We start from the raw sequence: 10,456 nt of genomic DNA on the forward strand, positions 1-10,456 counted from the left end.
GGGGCTGAGGGTGAGACTGAAGGCGCGTATGGGAGTGATGGGGGACGAGCAGGGCTGGGAGTGGGATGGGGGAGTCACTTAGGGGCTGCTGGGAGGTTGAGGGGGAGCCTGAGGGTCGCTTATGGGGATGTTGGAAGGAGGGTGTGTGGCTAGGAGGGAGCCTGGGGATCGCTCGTGGGGCTTTTGAGGGCTGGGAGCTGTTTGGGGGGGCGCCTGAGGGGGGCTGCGGTGGGTTTCAGGAGACGGAATGGGAATCCAGTGGATTCCCGGCTGGCTGGGATTCGTTCGAGTGGCTCCTCAGGGGGCAGCAGTGGGTTTCAGACTGGGGACGAATCCAGTGGGCTGCTGGGAGCGGGCTGGTTTAGGAGGCTGGGAATAATAAGCAAGGGAGACTCCGTATGGAGACTTTTGGAGCTGTTGAAGGGCTGGGAGGGTCTGAAGGTCTGGGAGTTGTTCGGGGATGTTGCCCTGTCCCACATCCAAGCCCGTGTTGCAGATCCCGGTGCTGTTCGAGGATGTGGCAGTGCGGTTCAGCCAGCACGAGTGGGCAAGCCTGGACGAGAGACAGAAGGCGATGTACCGGAGCGTCATGGAAGGCAACTACGAGATGCTGGTGTCCCTGTGTAGGCTGTGTTTCCGCCGCTTTGGCAGCCCCAAGGAGCTCTCTTGGAGTCATTTCTCTGCCTCTTTGCCTTTCACTGGAGTCTCCAGCTCTCAAATAATCCTCTCTTTTCCCTGTCCTCTCTGGCAGCAGTTGAAGCGTGACAGGGACACGCAGGACAGGGTAGTAAGTGCTTGGTGTCTTTTCCTCATGGAGAACAGGTACATTGTTGGTGTTGTCATCTCTCTGGGTTGTCACCTCCAAAATTCTCAGCCTGGGACACCCCTTTCCATGAGAATTTTCCCTAAAATCCAACCTGAACCTCTCACTGAAGGTGTTTCCTCTTGTCCTGTTCCCTGGGAGCAGATCCTGATTCCCTCCTGGCTTCACCCTCCTGTCAGGGAGCTGTGGAGAGCCAGAAGGTCCCCCTTGAGCCTCCTTTTCTCCAGGTTGAGTCCCCCAGCTCCTGGTGCTTTGTTCCCCAGGTCTGTTCACTTCCCTGGACACGCTCCAGCATGAGGGGCCCAGAATTGCCCCCAGGATTCGAGGTGGTCCCTTAGCACTGCCCTCATGTTCTGGGTGAGCATGCAGTCAGGAGCCTCACAATTCCCTTCCTGTCATTCAGGGTATTTTCCTATCTGCAAGGTGAATTTCTAGGGAGAACAGGGAATTCTGTAGCAGGAGTGGAGCAAGGATTGATTTACGTGCACTTGTTCCCAAAAAAAAAAAAAAAAAACAGTCAGAGGCTGCTTTCAATATTCCGCTGTCAGCACTACCAGCTGTTTCCTGTCTGTATCCATAGCTCCTGTCGTGGCCTCTGTTGTAGATGAAGTTTCCTGGGCTGGGACTGGCTCTGCTGCCCAGCTGTGGGTGCAGAGTCCCTGTCCCATCATGTCCCTGATGTCTGTCTTGCTCTTGCCCAGACTGTGCCCTGTCCAAGCCTGAGCTGTTACTACAGCTGGAAAGAGAAGAGCTGAGCACGCCGCTGGAATCGGAGCCAGAGGCAGCAGACATGTCCCCAGAGGTGGCTGTAGGTGGGTGACACTGGGTTTCTTCTGTGCCAGGAGCTTCTGGCTGCTCACTGGGACCGTGAATCCCAGAATTTTGGGTTTGGTTTGGGAGGAATCTTAAAGCTCATCTCTTTCCAAGCCCATGCCATGGTCAGGGACACCTTCCACTAGCGCAGGTTGCTCCAAGCCCTGTCCAACCTGGGACACTTCCAGGGAATGGGAGGTGTCTGCTGTGAGGGAACATCTGCTGGGACGTTGGATAGCCTGGAAGTCCCTGCCCCAGCAGCTGCTGGGTGTGAGGGATCCTGACACCCTGTGGGAATGGGACCCTGAGCTGGCTCCTTGGAGCTCTCCACTGGCTCCTGGTGAATCCAAATGTCCTTGTCCTCCACAGAGCCAGCCCGACAGAACTGCACCAGCAATGACATGCTGCTGGAGACAGAGGCAATGGAGAGGGGCTGCAGGGAGCCAGAGGAAAGTGGGAATGTGGCAGAGAGAAGTGGGAGCTTGGTAGAGGATAGCAAGAATCTGGTGGGGGAAAGCAGGAGCCCATTGGAGATATGTGAGAACCTGGCAGAGGAAAGCAAGAACCTGGTGGAGGAAAACGGGAGCCCAGTGGAGATAAATGGGAACCTGGCAGAGGAAAGTAAGATCCTGGTGAAGGAAAACAGGAGCCCAGCAGAGGAAAACAGGAGCCTGGCAAAGGAAAGCAGGAGCCCAGCAGAGGAAAGTGGGAACCTGATGGAGGAAAGCAGGAGCCCAGTGGTCCCAGAGAACTGCAGCACACGTGAGTGCCTGGCAAATCCTTCTGCTGTTTCATGGGGTCCTGCATCCCTTTCCAGCTGTTCCTCACCCACCTTCATCACTGCTCTTGCCCTCACAGCACCCGTCCCTCTGGAAGGTGCTGCTGTCCTGGTGGATCTCAGCCAGCTGACCCCGTCCCCTCCCTGCCCGCTCTCCGTGTTCTGTCAGGAAGCTGAGGGTCAGAACTCTTCTCCCCTTGCAGCAGGTACTGGGGCAGAACCTTTATCCTTCCTTGGTGGGCCCACACATTGTGGGTGGTCTGTTGGGCCTCTCTCTACGCCCGGGGCTTCCAGGAAAGGGCAGCAAATTCTGTTACCAGCCCTGAAATGGTTTGGGATAAGGCAAAAGGCATGGGTGCACCTGCCCAGACAAGCCAGGCAGGGTGGTGGTCGGAGTCCCCTGTCCCCCTGAGTGATGTTTGTCACCTCATACTGCTCTTAGGGTGTCTACAGGGATAAGCTGTGGTTGTTCCTAGCTTTTACACAGTCTAGAGACTGAGCTAGAAGAGAAGAGCAAGGCTGGGATTGGTGCTGGCTGGGAACAGGGTGGGAAGTGAGGGAGGGCGGGATCAAAGCCTTTTACTGTTGAAACCATGTGGGAAAAGTGATGTAGTGATGTTTGGATTCTAAAAAATTCCCAGGAGATGCTGAGGCACGGATCCCAACAGAGGTGCTGCAGGAGGAGGTTGTTGCAGAGAAGCTGTTGATGCCCAAAACACCCTCTGAGGGTCCAGAAGAGGACAAGTGTCCAGAAGAGCAGGCTGGGAAAGATTCAGGAAATACTGGCCAAGATTTGGTCGCCAACATTCCTGAAGAACCAGGAAAGGAGGTGACACCAGATGTCTGCAGACCGACAGAACAGGCAGATCCCAGCCCAGGAGAGCTGGAGAAGGGCTCCTGTGCGGGCCGACCGACAGCCTTGCAGCGAAATTCTGCCAAGGAATTTTACTCCTGCCCCATCTGCAGGAAAACCTTCCTGCTGAAGATCAACCTCCTTATCCATGAGCGTGGCCACACCAATTGGGTGCCCTATGTCTGCGTCCACTGCGACCGCAAGTTCATGTCCAAGAAGAAAATCAGGCGGCACCTCCGTGCCTGGGCAGCCAACGGGACGTGCCAGCCCTCGGAGCCCAGCCAGGTGCCATGCCCAGCATCCCATCCCCAAACCTGGGCAGCTAACGGGACGTGCCAGGCCTCAGAGCCAGAGAAGTGTCCCAGTAGGACACCGTGCCCAACATCCCAGCCCCAGACCTGGCCACCCAATGGCTCCTGCCAGCCCTTGGATACAAAGGCGTGTCCCATCCAGGGGCCGTGCCCAACATCTCAGTGCCCAACATCCCAGCCCCAAACCTGGCCACCCAATAGCTCCTGCCAGCCCTTGGATACAAAAGCGTGTCCCAGTCAGGGGCCGTGCCAAACATCCCAGTGCCCAACGTCCCAGGCCCAAACCTGGCCACCCAATGGCTCTTGCGAGCCATTGGATACAAAAGCGTGTCCCAGTCAGGACTCATGCCCAGCATCCCAGTGCCCAACATCCCAACCTCAAACCTGGGCAGCCAACAGCTCCTGCCAGCCCTTGGATGCAAAGGCATGTCCCAGTCAGGACTCATGCCCAACATCCCAGCCCCAAACCTGGCCACCCAATGGCTCCTGCCAGCCCTTGGATGCAAAGGCATGTCCCAGTCAGGACTCATGCCCAACATCCCAGCCCCAAACCTGGCCACCCAATGGCTCCTGCCAGCCCTTGGATGCAAAGGCATGTCCCAGTCAGGACTCATGCCCAACATCCCAGCCCCAAACCTGGCCACCCAATGGCTCCTGCCAGCCCTTGGATGCAAAGGCATGTCCCAGTCAGGACTCATGCCCAACATCCCAGCCCCAAACCTGGCCACCCAATGGCTCCTGCCAGCCCTTGGATGCAAAGGCATGTCCCAGTCAGGACTCATGCCCAACATCCCAGCCCCAAACCTGGCCACCCAATGGCTCCTGCCAGCCCTTGGATGCAAAGGCATGTCCCAGTCAGGACTCGTGCCCAACTTCCCAGTGCCCAACATCCCAACCTCAAAACTGGCCACCCAATGGCTCCTGCCAGCCCTTGGATGCAAAAGCATGTCCCAGCCAGGGGCCATGCCAAACATCTCAATGCCCAACATCCCAGGCCCAAACCTGGGCAGCCAACAGCTCCTGCCAGCCCTCGAAGCCAGAGGAGTGTCCCAGCCAGACCCAGTGCTCATCCTCCCAGCCACAAGTCCCGAGCAGGGACTGTGGCACAGTGTGGCAGGAGCCCAGCCCCGCCAGTTGCTCGCTGTCACCTGGGAAAATGATGTACACGTGTAACGAGTGCCTGGAAACCTTCTCCAACCAGATCTTCCTGACGGTGCACCAGCGCCGGCACTCTGGCCACCACCTCATCCTGTGTCCCTGCTGCAACCGGAGCTTCACCTGGGTCTCGGACTTTGTCCGGCAGCACTGGATGTACATGGGTGTCCGGCCCCACCAGTGTGGCATCTGCCAGAAGACCTTCAAGAGGTTCTCCCACCTCAAGGTACACCAGAGGATCCACAGGCGGCAGGAGAGGCCGTTCACCTGTGCCAACCCGGTGCCCGTCGTGGCGGCACCCGCAGCAGGAGACGGGGTGGGAAGCCAGGATGTGACCCCTCAGGGATGGGGCGCTGCTGTGGGACCTTGAGGTGTCCTCTTGGGAACAGGAGGCTGCTGTTGGACCTCAGGGTGTACTCCCAGGGATGGGAAGCTGCTGCTGAAATCTGAGATGACCTCCCATAGCCTTGAAGTGACGTCCCAGAGACCTGAGGTGACCTCCCGGGATGCTGCTTGTGGATTTTGAGGTGACTTCCCAAACACAAGCTGCTGCTGACAGACTTTGAGTTGACCTCCCTAGGATAGGAGGCTGCTGTCTGATCTTGAGGCAAAGAATAGGGTGCTGCTGATGGACTTTCAGGTGTCCTCTCAGGACTGGGATGCATGATGAACTTTGAGGTGTCCTCCCAGGAATAAGATGCTGCTGTTGAACCTTGAGGTGACCTCCTGGGAATGGGATGCTGCTACTGAACCTTGAAGTGACTCCCAGGGATGTGATGCTGCTGCCAGATCTTGAAGTGACCTCCTGGGGACCAGAGGGCACTGTCAGACCTCCTCTCTCTCTCTCTCTCTCTCTCTCTCTCTCTCTCTCTCTCCAGATGAAGGCTGGAGCATGGACATGGAGCATGGGGGTGGGGGCACGTGCCTGGCCCATATGAGGGGGGCTCCTTCTTCCCATCCCTGGTGGGTGGGTGGGAGAGATGCTGGGAGTGGGTCCCTTTTCTGGAGAGTGCCAATAGATGCTGTAGAAATCAGGATGCTGAACATGGATTCCTTGAGGGGGCTCTGGGAGGGTCCTGCTGGGTGACACCAGGAATGGGATCCATGGGATGGAGTGATGGAAGAGTGAGAATTGAACTGGGTGGGGGTCACCTGTTGCTGGGGGCTGCCGTCCCAGTCTGAGATGGGGATGGGGTGGGATAGGGGGTCTGGATGGGCCTCTGGGAATGGCATTGGAGTTTACTGGGCACTGGGGATTTGAGAGCTGGCGCCCTGGTTCTCATGCAGGCGTGGGGATGGATGGGGATGGGATGAGGATGGAATAGGGGTGGGGTGGGATGGGGCTGAGAGGGGATATGGATGGATGGAATGGGGGTGGATAGGAATGGGATGGTTGTAGGGATGGAATTGGGATAGGGTGGGATGTGGATGTGTTAGAGACCGGGATGGGGATGGAGATAGGATGGGATGGGACTGATAGAGCCTGGCTCTTCACTATGGGACCTGGCAACAGGTCAAGAGGAACAGTCGGAAAACTGATGCCCAGGAAGTTCCACCTGGACAGGAGGAAGAACTTCTCTGTGCAGTGACTGAGCACTGGAACAGATTGTCCAGAGAGGGTGTGGGGCCTCCCTCACTGGAGATATTCCAGAATGGTCTGGACACAATTATGTGCCCTGTACTCTAGGATAACCCCGATTGAGCAGGGAGGTGGGACCAGATGAGCCACTGTGGTCCTTTCCAACCTGACCCATTCTGGGATAATGGGATGGGGTGGGATGGGATGGGATGGGATGGAATAATGGGATGGGGTGGGGTGGGGTGGGGTGGGGTGGGATGGGATGGGATGGGATGGGATGGAATAATGGGATGGGGTGGGATGGGATGGGATGGGATGGGATGGGATGGGATGGGATGGGATGGGATGGGATGGGATGGGATGGGATGGGATGGGATGGGATGGGATGGGGCCGGCCCGTGCCGGGGTCTCGGTGCGGCGGCCGCGGGCGGGGCGGCGCAGGCGGCGCGGGGTCGGCAGGGGGCGCTGCGGCGGCCGCCGTGAGGGGCGGCCATGGCCCGGTGGGGCCGCGCGCAGGTACCGGCGGGAACCCCCGGCACCGGCACCCCCGTGCCCCCGGCGGGACCCCGGGCCCGGCCGCCCCTCACCGCACTCTTCCCCCCGCAGCAGGACCCGGAATGGGCGCCCGAGGCCTGGCAGGGCGCGGGCCCCGATCCCGGCGCGGGCCCCGGCGGGGCGGCCCCGGCGGGGCTGTCGCTGCGGGCGGTGGCGGCGGCGGAGCGGCGGCTGGAGCGGAGCGTGGAGGCGGCGGAACGGCGGCTGGAGCGGCTGGAGCGGCGCGTGGCGGGGCTGGAGCGCACGGTGCGGGCCGGCGGGGCCCGGCTGGCCGCGATCCTGAGGGACAACTCCCGCCGCCTCCGCCGCATCCAGCGCCAGCTCCGCCGCTGCCGCTGCGGGGGCAACCGCACCGGCACCGGCACCGGCACCGGCACCGGCACCGGCACCGGCAGGCAGCGGACACAGGTAACCGAGACGGAGTCGGGGCCCACGGAACCGGGATGGGCCCGCACGGTGACAGGATGGGCCCGGGGAATGGGAACCAGCCCCAGGGAATGAGGAAAGGGCCGGGCGCCAAGGAATGGGGATCAGGCTGAACCCACGGTGCAGGGACAAGCTCTGAGGAATGGGGACGGGGACATGCCAGCGGTGACAGGGACGAGCTCTGGGGAACGGGGATGGGGGTGAGCCCATGGTGATAGGGATGGGCTCATGGTTATGAGGATGAGTCCCGGGGAACAGGGATATGCCCTCAGTGACAGGGATGGGGTGTAGGTAATAGGGACAAGCCCCAGATAACAGGGACATGCCAGCGGTGACAAACGGCGACAAGCCCCAGCTAATGAGAATATGCCAAAGATGGACAGCGATGTGTCCCAGCTCACAGGGTATATGCCCAGGGTGACACGAACAGGCCGCAGGTGACAGAGATGTGCCCAAAGCAGTGGGAAAGTGCCCCAGGTGACCGTGTGGCCATGGATGTGCTGCTGGCTCTCAGGAGCTGCGCGGAGCCAGATGGACACGGCTCCTCTGGTGCTTGTGCCTGTCCCCAGGGAAGAGGGTGAGCAGAACACCCGCCCTAAGTGTTTCAGCCATGCTGGGCCCTACTGGGGTGATGTGGGATGGTGCCACTGTCCCACTCCCACCTGAGGGGTCACTGCTCACCTGGCTGCCAGGATGGATCCTGGGAATCTGCCCCTGGTCTGGGGAGCAACAGCTGAGCCTCGCTGTGATGTCTGGGAATGTCTCCCATGACATGGCTCAGTCCATAGGAGCTCTGGACCCCCAGGAGCTCGGGGAGGGGCTCAGTGGGGACCCCCATTTGGAGCCTCCTGTACTTCCAGGTGCCAGCAGTGGGCAAGGGTGAGGCAGGTGCTCTGCCGGAGCAGGAGCTGGGGAGCGTGGACAGCCGGGAGCTCCGTGGGATCGCCAGGAAGGGGAGTTACGAGGCCGTGGTCCCTCTCGGTGAGGATCACTCAGATCATGTCAGAAGCATCGTCATCCCTGGGCTGATGCAGCTTCCAAACCCTCCCCACGTGGAACGTGGGGGGATTCCAGGTGACATGTCCTGCACCCCACCAGCACTGTTTTTTCCTGGGATATGGGCTGAACAGGGATTTGCTGCAGAGTGTCCCACATTTTAGTGCTTATTAATTTTGTGCTGAAATTTTAGAGCTTGAATGTCCACCATGCACTTCCTGGGATAAGCAAAAATCACATGCCTGTTTTGGCTGCCAGTGGCCTGTGTGATCAGATGTCCTGGAATTCCAGGACCCCACTTTGGCTGTTCCCCACTGCTGGCAGTTCACCCCATTGCTCCCTCCTTCCCAGGATCTGAGGATGCTGGTTGCAAACCTGCACTGATGCCTCCAGCCGAGGACAGGGAGGATCCAGGGAGCCCCGGGCTGCTGGAGAAGGGAGCGGTGCCAGGACAGCTTGGTGACAGTGAGTGACAGTGAGGGGGGCTGAGGATGGGCACTGACACCCACTTGGACTGGGCAGAGTTCTTAAGGATGGAAAATGGGAAAACCTGGGACAAGGCTCAGTGAGGATGGCTCTGGAGCTGGGTACCTGTGGGTGGATGCTCCCTGCTGCTTTGGGGAGGCTTTGCTTTGATCCTTTTCCCTGGATTCACCCACTTAAACTCTGCCATTCCTGATGGGGTTCTTTACAGGATGGAGGACTCTGCACCTCCCCTTTGCCTTCACATTCTCTTTGGTTTGGCCTTTTTGTGAGAATTGTATTGTCAGTCCATAGTGTCCATTGAGTCCAGCATGCCCAGGGCAGTGGTGGGTGAAGTCTCCATTCCTGGAAGGATTTAAGAGCTGTGTGGATATGGCAGCTGGGGACATGGGTCACTGGTGGCCTTGGCAGTGCTTGGTTGATTATTGGACTTGGTGATCTTGGAGGGCTTTGCAAACGTCACTAATGCTGTGATTCCATGATGTCCCTGAGGTCCAACAAGCTGCCTGGACAACCCCCCTTCACCTCATCTCCTCCTGGGAATCCCTTCCTGCTCCGTTTTGTTCTTTGCCAGATCCTCTCAGCTCTGCTCCCGCTCCCACACTGGAGCTGCAGGCGTGGGAGGACTTCCCTTCCCGGGATGAACTGTGGTCTCTCCACAGGTGGGATGATTGTGATCAAGACGGAAGAGCAGCAGCCGCAGGAGGACAGAGCTGAGCTTCTGGCACTGCCGATGGTCCCCACGGTCAGGCTGGACGAGGAGATTCCCCTCAGCCAGGAGCAGCCGGTTTCCTGGGAGAGCCACGGCGTGGCCGGGCCGAAAGCAGCAGGAGCAGGCTTGGGGGAATTCTGCCTGGGGGAATTCAAGCCGGTGGTGGTGCCTGTGGAGGCTCACCCTGCCCCAGGCCTGCCGTTCCCCGCGGAGCACGCACTGGGCGCGGGCACGGAGCAGTCGTTCGCCCTTGCCCAGGGAATGCCGCTGGGAGAAGACCCCGGGGCCGAGGGGGCCTCGCCGCAGCCCGGCTGGGAGCAGCAGAGTCCCCAAGACGATCCCGGGGCGTTGCCGCCGGGCTGGAAGAGCGTCCGGCTGACACGGAACCTGGCGCGGCAGCAGAGCCGGGCGAGGAAGAGCAACGGCTCCTTCATCTGCACATCCTGCGGGAAGAGCCTGGCTCACCACGCCGCGCTGCTGCGACACCAGCGCCTGCACACGGGCGAGCGGCCCTTCCAGTGCCCGGCCTGCGGCAAGAGCTTCAACGAGAAATCCAACCTCAACAAACACTACCGGATCCACACCGGAGAGCGGCCGTACCGCTGCCCCGCCTGCGGCAAGGGCTTCGTGCAGAAGCACCACCTGCAGAAGCACCAGCGCATCCACGGGCCGCAGCTCCGCAGCGCGTGGCCGGGCCGGCCGGGCCGGGCCAGCGCCACCGGGGAGCGGCTCTACCGCTGCATCGAGTGCGCCGAGAGCTTCCCCCAGAAAACGTCGCTGGAGGAGCACCAGCGCCGGCACACCCAGCAGCGCCCCTTCCAGTGCCACGGCTGCACCAAGAGCTTCCGGCACCGGCAATCGCTGAACCACCACCAGAAGGTGCACGCCGTGGCCACCTCTCCAGCCGGCAGCTTGCCGGGACATGAGCCGGAGCTGGAGCCCTGCGAGGCTCTGAGCCAGGATAATCGGTAG

General features: G+C 60.1%; 2 protein-coding genes across 2 annotated transcripts; both read left to right on the plus strand.

Moving 5' to 3' along the window:
- Window positions 1-559: 559 nt before the first annotated feature.
- LOC134051687 (zinc finger and SCAN domain-containing protein 20-like) lies at window positions 560-5,614 on the plus strand. Its single transcript, XM_062505636.1, has 6 exons — window positions 560-596; window positions 1,525-1,635; window positions 2,006-2,620; window positions 3,056-3,722; window positions 3,932-3,938; window positions 4,459-5,614. The coding sequence occupies exons 1-6, from the start codon at window positions 575-577 to the stop codon at window positions 5,101-5,103; spliced, it is 2,067 nt and encodes a 688-aa protein (XP_062361620.1). The 5' UTR covers window positions 560-574; the 3' UTR covers window positions 5,104-5,614.
- Window positions 5,615-6,804: 1,190 nt separating this feature from the next.
- LOC134051477 (transcriptional repressor Rhit-like) lies at window positions 6,805-10,456 on the plus strand. Its single transcript, XM_062505224.1, has 4 exons — window positions 6,805-7,275; window positions 8,154-8,367; window positions 8,641-8,754; window positions 9,435-10,456. Exons 1-4 carry the CDS (start codon window positions 6,805-6,807, stop codon window positions 10,454-10,456), a joined length of 1,821 nt encoding a protein of 606 aa, XP_062361208.1.

This window comes from Cinclus cinclus, chromosome 1, assembly GCF_963662255.1.
Source record: "Cinclus cinclus chromosome 1, bCinCin1.1, whole genome shotgun sequence".
Lineage (NCBI taxonomy): Eukaryota > Metazoa > Chordata > Aves > Passeriformes > Cinclidae > Cinclus > Cinclus cinclus.

Bases quoted from the DNA above. Each gene is read 5' to 3' on its own strand.
- LOC134051477 (XM_062505224.1), top strand. From the start codon at position 6,805: ATGGCCCGGTGGGGCCGCGCGCAGGTACCGGCGGGAACCCCCGGCACC. The intron at 7,276-8,153 runs GTAACCGAGACG...CTGTACTTCCAG, and splicing joins CCGGCAGGCAGCGGACACAG to GTGCCAGCAGTGGGCAAGGG. The intron at 8,755-9,434 runs GTGAGTGACAGT...GTCTCTCCACAG, and splicing joins GCCAGGACAGCTTGGTGACA to GTGGGATGATTGTGATCAAG.
- LOC134051687 (XM_062505636.1), top strand. From the start codon at position 575: ATGTACCGGAGCGTCATGGAAG. The intron at 1,636-2,005 runs GTGGGTGACACT...TGTCCTCCACAG, and splicing joins GTCCCCAGAGGTGGCTGTAG to AGCCAGCCCGACAGAACTGC. The intron at 2,621-3,055 runs GTACTGGGGCAG...AAAAATTCCCAG, and splicing joins CTCTTCTCCCCTTGCAGCAG to GAGATGCTGAGGCACGGATC.